This window comes from Paramisgurnus dabryanus, chromosome 7, assembly GCF_030506205.2.
Source record: "Paramisgurnus dabryanus chromosome 7, PD_genome_1.1, whole genome shotgun sequence".
Classification (NCBI taxonomy): domain Eukaryota; kingdom Metazoa; phylum Chordata; class Actinopteri; order Cypriniformes; family Cobitidae; genus Paramisgurnus; species Paramisgurnus dabryanus.
This window is the reverse complement of record NC_133343.1, coordinates 1,647,910-1,667,234: the sequence shown is the minus strand read 5'-3', so window position 1 is coordinate 1,667,234 and position 19,325 is coordinate 1,647,910. Positions and strand designations below refer to the sequence as shown.

Below are 19,325 nucleotides of genomic sequence, written 5' to 3'. Positions count from 1 at the left end.
AAATATGTATCGCAATCATTTGTCAAACATATATCATGCAATCTCATGTTTATTGCTAAACATCCTATTGTGTCACCTTCTAGATGATTCATATGATTCCTGTTGTTCTAAACCTGTATGAATTTCATTTTTATGATGACACAAAAGAAGATATTTTGATAAATGATGGTAAGGAGGACACAGCTGATTGTAACCATTGCCTTCTATAGTAGAAAAAATAAATATGATGGAAATCAGTGGATACCGTCAACTGTGTGCTTACCATCATGTATTCAAATATCTTCTTTTTGTTCATCAGAAAAAAGAAATTCATACAGGTTTAGAACAACATGACGGTGAGAAAATTATGACTTTTGATGATTTTTGGGTGAACTATCCCTTTAAGAGTCCTATAGAAAGACATGCTTCTCACACAGACAACAGCTTTGATTAAAGTATATTAAGGCAGTCTAGTTTAAAGATGCTAAAACTAGATTTATTTTTGAAGTACCAGGCCAGAACAATGTTATAGGGGTGGTTTCCCAGAGAGGGCCAGTCTAAGGGTGCTTTCACATATACACGGTTTAGGTCGGCCCAAATGACGTGTCGCTCCGAGTACGGTTCGTTTGGGTCAGTGTGAACACAACAGCCGCATTCGGGTGTGCACTAAACGGCCGCTCCGAGACCGCTCTAAACAGGTGGTCTCGGAGCGGCTGTCGCCGAACTCTAGGGCGACCCACCTGTGGTGTGAACACTGCTGGACCTCGGGCCGAACCAAATACAGGAAGTTCTCCACATGTTTGAGCCACTGGGCTTCCGTCGTGACGTGAGCCGGGTGTTATATTGTGGGTTAACAACAAACAAGCCAATCCTGGTCCGTTGCAGAGATTCGCTGTCTCCTTTACGTTTGAGCTGATGATTTTATAAATGCATAGCTGTCCTCCACACACAAAAAGTGACATTACAGGCTTTTTAGCAAATGGCTCCGTGAGAAAGGCTTTAATAGAACAGCTATGCAATTTCGCGTTAAAGCAAAGAAACTTCGCAAAGACGTGCATCGTTTATCTCCACATCTTGATAGCTGCGCTCTCCCTGTCAGGCTGGTTGTCGTGGAAACGTGGGGGTGGTCATGAGGCGGTAAGAGCTGTCAGAGACCAATGACAGCGCTTACCGTTGTCACATGGTGTACGGTGTGGAATTTCGAGTACAGTAAAATATATATATATGTGAACACGGACTGCACTAACCGAAAAATGATACAATGTATTTTGGTGCGCTCCGAGGCCGCACCACGGTGCACACCAACATATTTGAAAACACTCTAAAATGCATGTTTGAGCTGTCTTCATTTTAAAACATCTTTTACTAACATATCTGAACATATATCAGTGCCGTTGTTCTGTCTCTACATGCACACCAGTATTGTTTTTTGTAAGCCACGTTTGTAAAAACTTACTTAAAGGGGACATTTCACAAGACTTTTTAAAGGTGTAAAATAAATCTTTGGTGTCCCCAAAGTTTTAGCTCAAAATACCATAGACAATTTATTATAATGTGTTAAAATTGCCACTTTGTAGGTTTGATCAAAAATTTGCTAATGAGTTGAAAAAATGCAAATGAGTTGATCTCTGCACTAAATGGCAGTGCAGTGGTTGGATAGTGCAGATAAAGGGGCGGTATTATCCCCTTCTGACATCACAAGGGGAGCCAAATTGCAAACACCTATTTTTTCACATGCTTGCAGAGAATGGTTTACCAAAACTAAGTTACTGAGTTGATCTTTTTCACAATTTCTAGGTCGATAGAAGCACCGGGGGCACAATTATAGCCCTTAAACATTCAGATGTTCATGATTTGTCCCCTTTAATATTAAATTACTGTAAATGTCCTAATATAACGTAGGGCTTGTCCTGGATTAATCTAAGAGCATTGTTTTGTCATCAGTGTCTTAAAATTCTCTGAGGTAAACCTTTGCTACCTGAGCTCTTGCTGTTGTGAAATTATTAAACGTTGTGCGCGCGCGCGTGCGCGTGTCTGTGTCAATAACTGTGCCGCTCAAGCAGGAAACATCAGAGTTTGTGTTTGATGAAGTTAATTTGTGTGTACAGCAGGGTTGCAACCTTCATTTCAGTTGGCAGGTGTACTTGCAAAACTCGTGTGTGTGTTCTCTAATGAATAACTTTTATAGGCACACATCATGGAAATCTGAAGCAGTCTTAATTTAGCAGTCCTACGCGCGCGGGTAAGTAAATTAAACAGACCTTGTATAAATGTGAAGTATTTGTAATGCTGTAATATTATGGGATGTATGATATTCAAACGCATTTAATTTGAATCGTTTGCGTTGTACATTAATAAACGAGGCGTGTGTGTGTATGAGGTAATCGCAGGAAAACGAAACTCACTGCAGCCGCTACATCGAGCTGTTATAAATTCACATCAAATACTAAAATATCTACGGCACGCAGCAGGAGCACATGAACTACGCCATTTAATACAGATGAGCTTTGTTTCTCTTTAGCATAGTAGGCGATAGTTCAGTTTTATATAAATAACCCATATGTTACGCAGGTTTAAGGTAAGCGGATGTTTTATTATTTATCTGATGTAGAAATACGCATGTCTTGATATACGATAAACAAGACCGACATCTTATAAGTTGGTGATGTGGTATCGTGTTTAAAATACGGGCTAATGGCCCAATAATACAGGAGATGGGAGATGTCACAGACTTTAACCCCTTCAAAGTCGAAACATAAGAGTTAGCGTTAGCGTCATAAATGTCCACGAGGTTTTTTTTAGCAGCGAAAAGAAATAAAAACCGTTTGATTATAAGTGTGTATTATAGTCCAAAATTAACCAAATTGGGCCTAAATGTTAAGGTAAATTTGCAGATTTAGCAATGCAGAAAGTTTATTTTAAAGCCCTATGGAGAGGAGACACGTGGTTGTCTGGGAAGGTGACCATGGCAACATTACAGCGTCTACCGTAGCGATTGCTGCTTTCTACATTTCTATATAACAAATAATATTTATTTGTGACCCTGGACCAGAAAACCAGTCATAATGGTGGATAAAATAAATGTATACATCATCTGGAAGTTAAATAAATGAGCTTTCCGTTGATGTATGGTTTATTAGAATAGGACAAGATTTGGTCGAGATACTGCTGAAAAAAACAGCATTCCAGCAAGACCAGCATATGTTGTGTTTTGGTGCTGGTTTGCTAGTGAACACCAGCTAAACCAGCATCAGCACCAGTATTAGCACCAGCTAAACCAGCATTAGCACCAGCATCCCATGCTGGTCATACCCGCATATGTTGTGTTTTGGTGCTGGTATGCTGTGACCACCAGCTAAACCAGCATTATTCCCATGCTGGTTTGATGCTGGTTTTTTCAGCAGGGCAACTATTTAAAAATCTAGAATCTGAGGGTGCAAAAAAAATCTAAATATTAATAAAATTGCACTTCTAGTTTTGACATATCTTTACATAATATACTAATGATTTTTGCCATAAAAGAAAAAATATAATTGACTTTGAATGTATTGTTGCTGGCTTTTGCTACAAATATACCTGTGTGACTTAAAGAGCACCTATTTTCCGTTTCATAATTTTACATTTTTGTGTGTGTGTTAGTTCTAGCTATGCACCGAAATGAAAATTCTTGGCCAAGGAAACCAAGGCCGAAAACCGAAACACAGAAACTGATTATTATGCCAATTATTAGGACCATTGCATTTATGGGTATAACTGTGTACTAACTTTACTAGGGGTGTGTGACGGATCACAAAACTCACGGTTCAGATTCGGATCACATTACAGTTTTTGAGGCACGGATCGGATTATATTTTGCATCAGCAAAAAGAGGGTGGGAAAAATCTATTAACAAATAAAGAAATTGCAAACATTTATAAAAAAGAACAAAGTTGCACACAAAGTAGGGTCTGAAATAAACATTAGGTACAGAAATCAAATTAAATGAATCATAACCCTGCCTTTATTGTATAAATTAAATATATTATAATTTTTTTTACAGCTATAGAAGTGATTTTCTGTTTGTTTTGGGTTGTTAACACATACATGATACAGACATAAGTAGGTTAATTGAGGTTACTGTCTCTTTAAGACCAAATGAGCATGGACTGGTTTCTGACTGTAATCCATACACTTAAGACATAAACAAATGTTTTTATTAGAAAAAGAATATAGTGTAGAGATCATTTGTTTGTATGTGCCCTGTCAAGAACAGAAAGATTTTATGTTTGCTTGCTTTTTAAAACGCGTCTCTCTGTGTATGCACTATTGAGGGCACTTAAACGCGTGCGCACACAGAGACCGAGGCCGAATTAAAACAGCGCAGCATAAACAGTCGCTCCACATAAAAACGTTACATTGTTTTTTATTGCTTTATTCGCCAAATGTATGTTAATGGACTACAGTATGAGACACAGTAGCGCAACTCTCTCTAAAGTTTACACATCCAGAATTCTGATCTTTGAAGAGATGATCACGTCTGATTGGAGCTGGACTGGACACATTCAACCGCATGTGCTTACAGAAAGCTGCTCACTTTAACGACTTTTTCTGGTTAAATACATCCACACCTCAGATACGTTGCTTCGGACAAGCACGTGCAGGTTGCGGTTTCTGGACAAAAACCGAAAATGCTCTTTTGGGCCATTTTCGGCTGAAAACTTTCGGTGGCCAAATATTCGGTGCATCCCTAGTTAGAACATGTTAACGATATGAAAGTTACAAATCCGATTCTTGTGGGAGGGGCAAGGAGTGACTCTGGGCAGGTCTGCTGCCACAGCAGCAAGAAGGCTCCTGATTAACATGGCATGAAATTGACAGCAAACTCGGCTGTCAGACGGCAATTCGCGTCTTTCATGCGTCAATTTGCGTCATTTGCGCGAACTGGATACGCGAATGAGGCGAATTCGCATCTACCGCGCCGCGCTAAACGCCTCATTCACACCTCGAGACCTCCAGATGCACGTAAACGTGTCTTTACATTGACTTAACATTGAAATAATTTGCGCCGGACGTTCTATTTACGTTAAGTGTGAACACATCATAAGACTGGTTTTGTGGTCCAGAGTCACATTTTATTTTAATTTCATGTGCGCATTTATGGTGAAGAAACGTGTGACTTTTTTGAATCTGAAATCTACACTTACCTAACTGTGGAATTTTTTTTTTTAACCTAAACAAAGGTTTGCATTAGGGATGGGCATTCGATTAAATTTTTTTAGTCGATTGACGGGAGAATTAACGGTCGACTATCGATTAATCATTAATATTTTTATAATAAAAAAAAATTATTTAACTTTTATAATTCAAAAATGTTGAATACAAAAATACAGCGTGTTTTCCTTCATGAGACCTTTATTACAAGATCAACTTGTGGCAAACAGTTGAACTACATTTAGTTAGACAAATGGAACATATGCGCTTGAATATGCGGTGCTCTAAAGCAGCGGAACCTGCAGCTGTGAGCCGCATTCTTAAACAGAGACCTCATTTGGTCCAAAAAATCATGATCTCTTCATGATTATTTTTTGGAAATCAAAACGAAAGGTCACAGATAACGGAGTATGGTGTCAAATATTGCACCCTGGTGGTAAAATGTTGAATTGCTGCCACACAGTGAAATTCATTGAATTGCTTCAAGACACACGCTACGCTAGGCAACGCAACCTGCATTAGATAAAAAAGTATTCGATTAGTCAATAACAAATTAACGTCATCGACTAAATTCTTAACGATCAATTATCGATCGTCGATTAATCATGCCCATCCCTAGTTTGCACTGATTTTTAAGCCACCAAATATTGACACCTGAGATATCAGTATAGTAAAAACTTTTGTTTAAAACATTTTTTTGCATGAATTCGCTCTAAACAAGTTTTAACACAAAACTGGAAACAACGGTATGTGAAATTACCAGTAATTGTTAGTTATTAGAGAAAATTGCTATGTGGGTTTATAATTTCCACACAGCTGTACTTAATGCAGAATAAAAATGCATTGAAGCCAAACCTTAATACTGGCTAAATTGCTTAACCCTGTTTTATATTACACAGTTACCAGAGACATCTGTCATCATGGCCCAGTCATCTTCTGAAAGCTGTTTAGAGTCCGAGGTCATCTGTCCCATCTGTCTCAGTATCTTTCTCGATCCAGTCACACTCCCTTGTGCCCACAGTTTTTGCCTCGCATGTCTGGAAGCCCCTGAGTGTCAAAAAACACCTCAAGAACTTTGTTGTCCAGTGTGTGGAGAGCAACATCTCAACCCAGAGTCCTTACCGAGAAATATTAAACTTAAAAACATAGTTGAGAGCTTCAAAGACAACATCAGACTCACAGATGGAGCTGAGCTTCAATCCACTGTAGAAGACAAGATGGTCAACAATAGTGACGGATCTGTTGTAGCAGACACTGCGGAGGAAAACTGTCAGTCAACAGAATTAGAAAAAGTCGTTCCTTTGGAGACTGAATCGAATGAACGCATGTCTAGATTACTACCCATAATGAATAGCTTACATGAAAAGCTAGCTGTAATGGATGATCTGGTGACTAAAGAGAAGGATAGAGAGGCTTTAGTAAAGGCAACCCATGCTGATTTAAGGAAAGAGGTTAGCGGCATACTGGAGGAAATGACAGAGCTGATGAAGACCTACAGCGTCACTAGTATGAAGCTTCTTGAAGTTGAGCTAAAGCCCAGAGATGATGCCGCACAAAATAGAGTTGTACTGCTATCAGACCTTCAGCAGAAATTAAGGACTGCTGAACTTCAGATCAATACCATGATGGATGGGAACGATAGCACCTGTTTTAGTGATGAAATTCAAAAGATTGAATCCCAAGTTTCCAGCTTGACTCTGGAGCCATTAAACGATTCTTCGAGTGAATTGTTTAGCAGTTTAAAAAAGGTCTGCACGGAAATGGAACAACACAACGCTCAACTCCGTCTTGGGCTCGGATCCGCTCAGAGAGCTTTACGAATCATCCTCAACCCTTCTGAGGTGACGTTTGACCCTGAGACCATCCACCCCAACCTGCTCTTGTCTGAAGATCTAAAAACTCTGACTTTCAGTGTGGTGAAGCAGTCGTATCCGGCCGGTTCTCAGAGGTTTTCCAGTTTCTTCCAAGCTCTGAGCTCCCAGAGCTTCTCCAAAGGAGAGCATCTTTGGAGCGTGAAGGCTGAGGGTTGTCCCTGGGTTTTAGCTCTGTGTTATGGTGGGTTGGCCCGCTCCGGTTTTGGTAGTGGGCTGGAGAGCAGTGCCGGGTCCTGTTGCCTCATGTACTGTGATAACTTACTGAGGGCTTACGAAAATGGAAAGGACACGCCGCTTAGACGTACACCATCTCTGAAGAGAGTGGAGATACACCTCAGCTTCAGTCGCAGTACTTTAGCATTTTATAGCATTAGCGACACGAGTGGGGAAAAAACTCATCTTCACTCGTTTACGGTGAACTTTACAGAGCCTGTCTATCTGGCTGTTAGGATGATGTCGGGTCAGCCCAAAGCACACATAACAGTAAACTAATGATTTCATGCAAATACTTTGGTTCACCTTATATATGAATATTTAATTTGACACAAATTACAACACGCTGTGAAGGTGCAGTCTGACCTGAAGTTTGTTTTAAGTCTAAAGTTAACACATGTTCTCTGTGGGATTTTTGTCTACTTTCTGCTTTTAAGAAAAACATTTTTTTAAGATTATTTGGCAAAATAGAGCCACACAGTTGCAACATTTATGTCTTTGTGTCTACTATACTAAGGTCTATTCATGTGTTATTAAAGTCAAATTACTGACAGATCCCATAAAAACTGTCATAAAATGTGGCATGTCCTAAAATATCTTTTAATGGATGTTATTTGTTCCCTCTTATGTTCACCTCTCATGCACGCTGGTTTCAACATTATCATCTAAACAAATAAATAAATAAAACAAAATATTTGATTTTATTATATGCATTTAAGTGTTGAAAACATGGAAAAGTGATGTTTGTTTGTCTTTACATTTACATTTCAAATATTACAGTTCTAAAAGCATGCTTTTCTTATAACATGTTTACTACATTTTTTTTTTTGCTAAAATAAAAATACAATAACATCAACCTCTTCCACTAGTTTAAGTACTATATTTGGAAAAGCCTTTGGAAAAGCCTCTGTGTTTTATTTTTTTAAACCATTATTTTGAAGTGTTGGCTAGATGGCGGCCATTATCTCTGGGAGGAAGGTGGGTCTTTTATTTTGAAGTGTCGCACATATGACGGCCATTTTTGCTTTGGTAGTGGCATTCACATAGATATGTGTACATAGATACGTAATTCGGCCGATCCACATATGTAGACGTGTCCGCCATTTTGGAAAGGTCCTATTGCAGACGTCACACGCAGTTTTCCAGGATACAACGCACTGGGACATTGCGCACCCTATGATTCGTAAACCCTGCAAATAAATTCCCGAAAAAATGAGCTAACATTTCAGAGGTTAAAATGTTTATGTATTTACTTAATATTACAGACTTTTACATTGCAGTGACTTTTAAAGCAAACACTTTTGTCTTGGTGTATTGTGTTAGTTTAACAATGTATTGGTCACGGTCTACTACATAATAAAATAATTATAAAATAAAATAATTTTACCTTTAATCAGCAGGAAACTAGTTTTAAAGTGATCGCCGCATGCACGCAGACTTGGGAAAATCTCCTTGGACCGTTCCAATATGGCGGACGACTGCCCTTAGAAACAGCCGCTCATGACGTATCTATGTCTACGTATATGTCTATGGTCGTTCACGCTGACTTATCTGACAAGCGCCTGACGCATCAGTTTCATTCCGCCTGTAAACAAACAAACAACAGCCGTCGTACGAATCAAAGTTATTATGACTCCATTAAACCGAATGGTGGCATTAATACTGGATTACATCAGCCTTTGATCGGAAAGCGTTAACAGTTAAAGGTGAGCTGTGTTTCTGTTGTTTATCACCTGATACTAGATCGGTGTGTGATTTGTGTCACATGATGATATCATTCACTCTAAACACGTTACAGATAAAGACAAATTTCCTTTCATTTCAGTTTAACATTTACTAAAATCAGTGCGTGATGAGTTTGTTTACACAAAGTATTTGATCTCTGTTATGTAATATTGTGTGTAAATACAAACACGTAGCCTACATTCCAGAACAGTTACTTTGTTACATTTGATATATTTTATACAATTGCAACGATACATTGTAGACATTTCAATACTTCAATGTAACATTTGTGCTACTATTGATTTGTGATCATGCATTTCTTATGGTTGTGGATGTATGACTACAATTTTACTAAAAAATATGTGTGCGAAATATTTCACTATCATTTACAATTTACAGGTAACCACTGTAGATTTAAATTCATAAATTCATAGTTGTGAATCTCTGCTTGTGCATGCTTATAATGTTTACTCGACTCTATGTGTGTTATATTTGAATCAAATGCATGTGAGTTTGAATTGAATGAGGTTTGTTTGTTTCCCACAGGTTTAGTTCAGGATGTTGGAGAGAGTAACACAAAGTGTGAGATTTGCTCATTATGGCAACACAAGTGTGTTTCCCACAGTGGAGAACAGCACAGATTTTACACCAGATCAGGAGATCAACATCACTAAACCACACAAGTGTCTACAGATACTCTATGAGGACATCGGAGACTCCAGGTAAAGTCGTTTTCACTGGAGCAAAGTCTGTAAAGTATACGTTTTTAGGCTTTATATGTCAGCACACATTGACACGTTTGTGTTAAATGTGACAAAGTTGCTGCTACCAGTTTCACTTCATTAATAGATTTTGTTCTGTCTTTATTTTGGCTGATTATAATCGAGGATTTATGCCATCTGTCTTCATATGTTTGTAGAGTATAACTGTCTTTAGATAGCATATACATAACCTGTGTCTGTGTAGTTTCAGTTTTTAAACCGATAGGGATACTTGCTGTAATATTGTCTGCGCTTTTGAATAAAGTTTAGCGGGCCGTGTCCACTAAAGAGGTGCAAGCTGACACCAGGACTTTCCGTCAGACGCACGAATGTGATTTTAGCATTGCAGGTTATTTACATGAGCTTTCAGTTCTGCTTTCATGTCTGTGTAATCTGAAGTGTCCTCTATTTAGGTACTTTTGATCTCAAGGGACAACAATTCATTTTTGTCTTGGGTTTATATTTTGAGATAACTTTAGCACTACAATGTCAAATTTCTCAGAAGTTGTTTCACAGCTTTAAGACATTAACACTATCAGTAATGACAGATGTGCGATGATTTGGACACGACAACTTCCTCTCTTTGTTTTTAAGAATGTGTGATGAATCAGCAGCTTATATCAAAAGAGAAACAATATCAATTGATTTATGAAAGCTGAATATCATTTTTTTTTTGTACATGAAAGACAAAGTCATGCATGTCCAGTTGAAAAGATGTAAACGTGTGTTTACCTGTAGGGGATAAGATTCATTTGAATAGAATTGTTGAATAGTTAATGTTATTGAATAGAATACAATCATCTTTTAAAACTTTGAGTAGTTAATACTTTGATTAACTACATATATAGCTTGTTTAAAAAAAACATTAATTAAAAAAATGCAATAAAGAAATGTTTGGCAATGTTTACATACATTTTGTTATAAATCAGAAGGTAAACACTCTTGTAATTTCTACTAACATAAATTTTTATGTATGTTTGAAGTTAAGATTTGTGTGCTCTTCTAGAAGTGTCCACACTAACATAAAACAAATCCAATCTGATATCATGTTATCTTTCTCTAGAGATCAATGTTAGTGCAAGAGAACGTAACAGATAAAATTCAAATGAAACCAAAGCATTCAATTGACTCGCTACAATATGTGTGTGTGTGTCTTTACTACCAAATATTAAATTAAAGTAAAAACATGCTGTGGATCTTTGTAGATAAACAGGTACTTTCCATCACAGGTAAAAGTTGAAATTCCTGTTTTAGATGTGTGTGGGCTGGTATTACAGTAATAAATGACTTGTTTATTATCTACGGTTATAAACATTATCTGGACTGTAAGCAGTTGAGCTGCTGTTTCCTTGTATTGTTGTTGAAAAGTTTGTCTGGTTTGTGTCAGGGTTCGATTCTGGGACCTGATGCTGCTCATCCCTAATGTTGCATTCTTGATATTCCTGATGTGGAAACTTCCTTCTGCTCGGGCCAAGATCCGTCTCACCTCCAGCCCCATCTTTGTGGCGTTTTATATACTGGTAAGCAAGCACCAAAACGTTCACAGTCATTTTCCTGATTCTGGAATGTGCTTTCAATCCCTTGGGGCTTCCCACCGAGTGAGAGTTGTGCTTTGACTCAAGTCAAACATTATTATTGCTCAAACCTCCGACCTTCAGTAGTGTAAACTATAAATCTAACTCTCAATAATGTTAACTAAATGAATAATGTAAACGTACTCTTAATAATGTAAATAAACCTGTAAACTATATAGATAGTGAATTGTTTTTTTTATTTTTATCGAAAGATACTGGTTATATCAGTGCATCTCTAATTGCAATGGATCAATAATTGCAGAGCTACACTTAATTGCACTTGCCAATTTGCACAGTCCTATCTATCTATCTATCTATCTATCTATCTATCTATCTATCTATCTATCTATCTATCTATCTATCTATCTATCTATCTATCTATCTATCTATCTATCTATCTATCTATCTATCTATCTATCTATCTATCTATCTAGTCTATCTATCTTGTCTATCTATCTTGTCTATCTATCTATCATGAATGTTACCTTACATCATGTGACTTCTTGAGTTTTCAAGCATTTGGATTCATGATTTATCGGTTATGTAATTTACATAGCAGTTAATTGATACAAATATAGATAACAGAGTCATAAAAAGTGTGTTGATAGTGTGATTTATGTAAGTGGTTGTTGTTTTGTGTGTTTAGGTGTTTGTAGTGGCTGCTGTGGGTATCACACGTGCTATAGTCTCCATGACTGTGAGCACATCCAGTGCTGCCACGCTCATAGATAAGGTAAAACTTAGGCATCATTCCTATTATTCCTGTTATTACTAAATCAAAAATGTGTGAAAGACATCCTAATGTTTCTAATAACACACTGATTGGTGTGCAACAGACTAGACTGCCTGCTCTAAAATGACTACTTTATATTTATGCACAGTGTGCAAAGCCAATAGTAATATTACTGACATTTAACAGTAAAGAAAAATTTATATATAATTCATATTTTAATTCTTTACAAAGCGATGCAATGCATCATGAAACGTTCCTTTTAATACTGCAGTTGACTGTGATGTGATGTGTCCGCCCGCAGGTGCTTTGGGAAATCACGCGTTTCTTTTTATTAGGTATTGAGCTCAGCGTCATCATACTGGGACTGGCTTTTGGTATGTTTCTGAATTCTTAATGTTTATTGCTTTATGCTGATCTCAGGTCTGTAAAGTGACATGTTTTGTGATTATACTGGTTCAGGTCATCTGGAGAGTAAGTCCAGTATCAAGCGTGTGTTGGCCATCACTGCGATCTTGGCCTTGGCCTATTCCATCACACAGGTAAGCGTGTGCGCTTGTATATCAGATATATAAACAGTGACCCTATAAGCGCTCCTGGTTAGTGGCTACATACTAAGACGCCTGTTTTATAAAAGCAGTAAGGGTGGCCATGTGTTACAGAGATTTTACCATGCACACACCTTAAACTCACAGTTATGGCTTTCATATATAATCTGCTGCTTCTTCAGGGAACTCTGGAGATTCGATACCCAGATAAACATCTCTCGGCTAAAGACTTCAACATCTACGGTCACGGTGGGCGGCACTTCTGGCTGGCCAGTTCTTGCTTCTTTTTCCTGGTATTGATTTCTTAAATTTCTTTTTATATTGAATTCGATCGAAACTTTTATTTTGAAGTAAAGTTTAATTTTGACTGTTTTTCAGGTTTATTCTCTGATAGTCATTCTTCCTAAAACTCCAGTCAGAGACAAAATCTCATTACCATGTGAGTAAAAGTAAAAGGGTTTTGGTAACAGGACATGTTTGCATTTTTACATTGTATGTAGCCATGTGTTAATTTATTTTCTCTCTTTCCAAAGTAAAGTTGTGTTAAAGGGCACCTATTATGCAAAATCCATTTTTACAAGGTGTGTTGGCAGTGTGTAAACACAACCACCCTACAATGGAAAAATCCACCCACTTGTAGGGCTGAATTCGATTCAAACAATTCCAAAAACAATGAATCAAGGTTGAACAATTATTCTGCCATAAATTGCGTGCACTTCGAAGGCACCACTGCTTTGACACGTGTAGCCTTCTGCAACACTTACTTAATAAAAAGGTTAAATAAATGAGTGTTTTTAAAGGAAACACCACAGTATTTTAATATTTTACTATGTTCTTAACTAATTGAATTGAATTGAATTGAATTGAATTCTTACCTCAATTTAGACAAATTAATACATACCTATCTTTTTTCAATGCGTGCACTTTTAATCTTTGTACAGCGCGCCATGAATGTATTAGCATTTAGCCTAGCCCCATTCATTCCCTGGGATCCAAACAACGATGAATTTATAAGCCACCAAACACTTCCATGTTTTCCCTATTTAAAGAACTTTAACAATTCTAACTCATGTTAAATGAGTAGTTACACGAGTAAGTATGGTGGCACAAAATAAAAGTTCTGTTTAGACCCATAGGAATAAAAGCGCTATACAAACATTAAAAGTGCATGCATTGAAAAAAGATATGTATGTATTAATTCATCTAAGTTGAGGTAAGAACATAGTAAAATATTGAAAAGCTGTGGTGTTTTCCTTTAAAGTCATGGATTAATCGTGTTAAATAATCGTGATTATGATTTTTACCAAAATAATTGAAACCCATAATTGAGCATCCCTACCCTCTTGTCCTTTTAAAATCCCCATTAAACCAAAGCAGTGTCATAAGACGTAGTGTTTTTTTTGTTAATGTGATGTCACACTGATAAAGCCCCGCCCACATCCACTGACTCTTGCATTACCATAGTTTCTGCCCCTAGTGAGTTGTATGCTGTCCTCCATATCTCAGTAGTGAGATACTATTATCTCAGACTTTATTTACATGAATTAGATCTATTTGAACCGAAAGCGCTCACTGTTTCTTTTGTTAAGGGAGTGAGGAGCTGTAGCTCATTTGCATTTAAAGGTACACACACTAAAACAGCACGTTTTTGCTCCTGCCCAATTAAAGGCATTTTGGACATGATATAATAAAGCTAAAACTTCACAGACACATTTTGGGCACACCTGAGACTTATATTACATTTTGTAAAAAAAAAGGCATAATAGGAGCCCTTTAATATAAGTAACAGCCAAAAATATACCTCTAAACCTACAGATTATTTATAACGCAAGACTTTCTATCTCTGTTTGTGTTTATCTCATGTGATCATGAATGTCTCTCTCTATCATCAGCTAAGAGGAGTTTTTACGTGTATGCTGGGATTCTGTCTGTACTGAATCTGGTTCAGGGGATCGGCAGTGCTCTTCTCTGTGCTGATATTATTGAAGGCCTGTGGTGAGCGTTTATATTTCACTTTTACAAACATAGATTCAATTAAGATGACAAACTCTGAAGGAAAATGAGGGTTATGTAGGAGATTGATTGCTCAGTTTAATGGACATTGTACACCAATATTAATATGATTGACAGTGGTGGCGAGGCAAAATATGTGTTCAGTGCGTCATGAGAACCTATGTGCATAACGTCATGTCAAAATACGTGCCTGCTGCATAAGCGTTGAAAGGGTTCATGATAGATTACACATGAGATTAAGCGAGTATCTAGCAAACATGAGCGTTTATCATAAACCCTTACAAAGCGTCTGTAGCAGGCTAAGATTTTTACATGACACGAGATGGCATTTTGATCCACACACATGATGATATTTTGCATTCCTCGGAAAAGAAGTCACGAGCCGCCGCCACTGTGATTGACTAACCGTAACTGTTGATAACTTATATGATATATCATCAGTCTTCTCAATGAACAGTGTTTTAAAATATTGATGATTTTCAGTAAGTGCTGTCTGTTCTGCATTCTGTTATCAGATTATGTTGATCAAATTTAAATATTTATTTAAAAATTTTTTAAAGCTTCCTCTTTAATTTCAGGTGTAATTAAAAACAGAAATGAAAATACCAGATGGAAAAAGGTCACCGATGTTTAAACCCCTCTATGTTGTGTTGTGTTTCTTTACAGTTGTGTTGATGTGACCACATTCCTGTACTTTTCTGTCTTTGCTCCTCTGATCTACGTCACGTTCCTCAAAGGATTCTTTGGGTATGTGGATATTCTCTCTGTTAATTCTATAGTTTTTTTCATTTATTTATTGTAAAAAGGACATTAATCAACAGCACAGATACTGTAAATAAGTACGAGTTAGCCCACAGGCTTATTTCCATCTGTTGCGACTTGCCAGATTTTAAAAGGCAACCTGAAAAGGAAAAAACATAAAAAATAAAATAAACATGCTTAATAACACAATAACATACATACATGCAATAAAATTATCAAATGAAACACATTCATATTTAAATCCAAACGTATTTAATCAGTTTGCAATACAGAGGTGTAGAGAATATGTGAACATATCATATTAGCATTAGGACCATAATGTGTGGGACCCAGTGAATTAATACATACAGTACATATAGGCATCGGTACAATACAAGCCCTTCAATTTTAGTTTTAGTAAATGGGCAACCTTATCATGAAAAGTAAAGTTTTTAACCATACTGATATCATAGATGTCAATATTTGTTGGTTTAAATACTCATCTAAAGTCTTGGTTTAAAGGTGCAGTGTGTAATTTTTTGAAAGATCTCTTGACCGAAATGCAAAATAATAAACAAAACTATATTATCAGGGGTGTGTAAGACCTTTCATAATGAACTGTTATGTTTTGATTACCTGAGAATGAGACGCTTTTATCTACATACACCGAGGGTCCCCTTACATGGAAGTCGCCATTTTGTGCCCCCATGTTTCTACAGAAGCCCTTAATGGACAAACTTTTTACTAAGTTCTCTCCAACGATGACATTTTTGTCCGGTGGCGGCTACCGTAGCTTCTCTGTGTGTTTCAAAAGCGATAGGTGAGCAGTGGACTTGGTTGCAGTTGGTCGCAGTTCGCAACCTCACCACTAGATGCCACTAAAATTTACACACTGCACCTTTTTTTACAACTATTTTTCAGCTGCGTTTCCATTGCAGATTTGTGCAAAACTTTAGTGTTATTTTCCAAATGTCGACAAAAGACTATTGTGAAATGAAGGTGTTGACACGTATTGAGGTGTTTCTGGGAGGTTTTAAGTCATACCGCGTCATCTTTAAATAATAATTATGTGACTGCCTTGTATATCAGGTAACCTGTTTCCATGGCAGTTTTTGCGAAATACACCTTTTCCAAATTGCCTAAAAAACACGTCATGTGAACGTAAAACGTTTTTGGTGATATATGTGAGTTTTTGCAAAATTGACGAGTTTCTATTGGCTTTATTTTCAATTTGCAATGCCGTTATGCGCAATTAAAAAAAACCCAGCTATTGTTAAAGAGCTCATACAATTTTACATATCCTTTGGTGTGTAAGTGTGTATTAGTACATGTTAACGATATGCAAAAGGTACAAAACCCAAAGTAACCAATGAAGCAAGTTAGCGTTTACAATGTAAATCTCTTTTCTTGGACTACAACAAACACACGGATTGTAGGCAACCGTTCACTTCCTGTGATTGGTGATGTAGACAAGACCGACATTATCATAATTCCTCCCGCTTGGACTCACAGCCTGTAAGTTAACTTCTGTTAGCAACCGAATCTTTCAAACATGGTAAGGAGCGTCACATTTCCGGCTGACGCCAAAAGTATTTGGAACAATCACAACGTACAGGTTAGCTGGCCATTCAGAGGACACTGTGTTTTTCAAATCCATGAGTTTTGTAAAAAATCAAAATAACTCTTTTAGCAATGAAATAGGTGCACTTTAAGTAAGTGCAAATTTTGGAATTGTTTCGAGCGTAGCAGAGAAATGTCACGTCCATAATATTGTTTGTTCCTCATAAATGCACATACAAAAATTAAATTCAATATTATTTGTTCCCTTCTCCATTTCTTGAATATTATTGCATCTGGTTTGTTTATTTTCAATTGACAGAATTCCTACAAACTATGTTGTCTCACAAAATCTTTTGTCCTTTTTGTAACATTCATAATACATTTATAACTGAAATAGACAAAATATAGGTATAGGCTGATATTCTCCTGATGTCTAGATCATCAGGGGTTCAGGAAAATATAACCAGATGGTTTAATATATTGGTAATAAATGCGTTCTTTGAGAAACTATATTACAAGTTTTGACTGTAAATGTCACATCCATATGAAATTCTTCAAATGTTCTCGGTAGGTAGTTCAGAGAAAACAATCATGTATTTCTTCTACTTCCTTCTTTGTTACAGTGTTCATGTTTCCTTTCTGTAACAATCGAATGTTTATTTTCTTTCCTGTTTTCTATTTCCAGTTCCGAGCCAAAGATCCTCTTCTCATACAAGTCACAGATAGATGAGCCTGAAGACTCCGATGTCCACCTGCCCAACACTTCCTCATCAGGTCTGGGCAGGAAAGATCTGGATCATAGCTCGTACTCCAGCACACAGATCGACGGCTCTGGAGCGTACCTGGATGACGTGGTGTCGGGACCGTTTGGAGGAGGAAACAGCATCGACAGCGATCGCTGGAGAAGTCTTAATGCTTGAGACACAGAGCAAGGTTTAAACACCGAACGTTTTCAACGCCACCTCCAGTTTACTTGTTGTTTGACCAGACGAAGAGTTTGATGTGCCGTGGATTTGAATTCAGTTTGTCATGCACCACCTTGAATTAGAAGTTTTTTCACGGTTGTTGTTTAAAAGTGGACTCTTTCGATTTTCATGCATTCCTTTCTTGTAACTGTGTGCATCAGAGAATTTAAGCAACTTTGATGTAGATTATCTAAAATACATCTGCTGAGATAATAATCGATTGCTGATCATTTATCTGTACAACATTTCAGACATGATTAGATATTTTACTGATATCAGTGGAAGTTTGATCGATTATTCATGTTTACTGCCGTGAGTTTTTCCACCAGGCATTTATTTGAGCTTTCTACACTAAGCTTGTGACTTCAGGACTCAGATCCATCTCGGCTTTGTTCATCTGCTTTATATCGGACTGAGCATTCATCTGTATGTTTGTAAAGTCATTTATTACAGATGCTAGATCATAGTTAGATTTGAAAATGTTTTTGCATTTTAATTTATTTTAGAAATATGTTAAATTGTACAGGTTTTTAGCCTGTTATCAGTTTCCAGTTTGAATTCGGTGTCTCTTTCTAACTGATAGTGACTCCTGAAATCTCTCAGATATCATTCCATATATAAAGAGTGCATTAGAAAGATCTCATTACTAGAATAAGGACCATACTGAGATAAAATATCAAATATGCTTCATTTCATTTGGTTAAATGGTTGTATATGAATAACAACTTTATAAATGGTGTACAAAAATTTACCAACATTTGCCAAGTACATTTTGGTTCATTTTGTTGTTAAATGTCAATTAAATTTGGCCAGCGTAAAATGTTTATTTCTGTTTATTGCTTTTGTCTTATATTTTAATTTAAAAGTATTTGTATTTGATTATTTTTTTGTGATTAGAGATTTAAATATTCAAATGCTTTGGGTGAGTATAGTTGTGTTATTTTTACAAATTCATAGTTTTTGCATTCTCTCACTACAGCTCATTTTAATAACATCTGTAATTCAAAGCACATCTGCTTATATTTAAAGCTTTGTCAGTTTTCTGTCTTTTAAGCTCGTAATAGATATACAGTACATGAATTAAGTATTTATTCAAGTATGGGCTGCCACAACATTTCAGAAATAATAATTTAATAGTATTTTAGCGTTAACTGTAAATATTGGACAGCTTGTGGGGGACCTTTATTTTGGAATGATCAAAAGTGTTACGTCATGATATGTGGATACGCTTAGTTTTTTAAATAGAAGTTTTTCCCGTCTGTTGCGCAGTTTTACATTCCAATTGTGATGAATAAATCGGTTATGTATTTGTTTCACATGGTGTAATTTAAGCATGTACATCGAAAATGTTTTTCATCTTATCATGTGACATATCATACCAATCGGCTTGTTCACCTTTATGCGGCGCGGCAACTACTGACAGGACGATGACGTCAAAGTACCGCGAGAGCG

The 19,325-nt window shown here is 36.8% G+C and overlaps 2 protein-coding genes across 3 annotated transcripts; both read left to right on the top strand.

Moving 5' to 3' along the window:
* Nucleotides 1–2,008: 2,008 nt before the first annotated feature.
* Nucleotides 2,009–8,056, top strand: trim107 (tripartite motif containing 107). Of its 2 annotated transcripts, none has more exons than XM_065293884.2 (2): nt 2,009–2,221; nt 6,069–8,054. In XM_065293884.2, exon 2 carries the CDS (start codon nt 6,090–6,092, stop codon nt 7,533–7,535), a length of 1,446 nt encoding a protein of 481 aa, XP_065149956.1. In that variant the 5' UTR covers nt 2,009–2,221; nt 6,069–6,089; the 3' UTR covers nt 7,536–8,054. The 2 variants fall into 2 exon arrangements, with proteins under 2 accessions (XP_065149956.1, XP_065149954.1); XM_065293882.2 differs by lacking the exon at nt 2,009–2,221 and adding an exon at nt 2,361–2,557 and having other exon boundaries at nt 6,069–8,056.
* Nucleotides 8,057–8,783: 727 nt separating this feature from the next.
* On the top strand, nt 8,784–18,945 carry tpra1 (transmembrane protein, adipocyte asscociated 1). The gene is made up of 11 exons (XM_065293885.2): nt 8,784–8,962; nt 9,528–9,703; nt 11,130–11,262; nt 11,963–12,049; nt 12,351–12,423; nt 12,509–12,588; nt 12,777–12,887; nt 12,973–13,033; nt 14,487–14,589; nt 15,274–15,354; nt 17,594–18,945. Exons 2-11 carry the CDS (start codon nt 9,540–9,542, stop codon nt 17,826–17,828), a joined length of 1,128 nt encoding a protein of 375 aa, XP_065149957.1. The 5' UTR covers nt 8,784–8,962; nt 9,528–9,539; the 3' UTR covers nt 17,829–18,945.
* The last annotated feature ends 380 nt before the right edge of the window (nt 18,946–19,325 follow it).

What these genes read in the sequence shown, in the direction of transcription:
- tpra1 (XM_065293885.2), top strand. Translation starts at nt 9,540, where the DNA reads ATGTTGGAGAGAGTAACACAAAGTGTGAGATTTGCTCATTATGGCAAC. An exon ending in CATACTGGGACTGGCTTTTG is followed by an intron (nt 12,424 to 12,508) that starts GTATGTTTCTGA and finishes ATACTGGTTCAG; the next exon opens with GTCATCTGGAGAGTAAGTCC. An exon ending in GATATTATTGAAGGCCTGTG is followed by an intron (nt 14,590 to 15,273) that starts GTGAGCGTTTAT and finishes GTTTCTTTACAG; the next exon opens with TTGTGTTGATGTGACCACAT.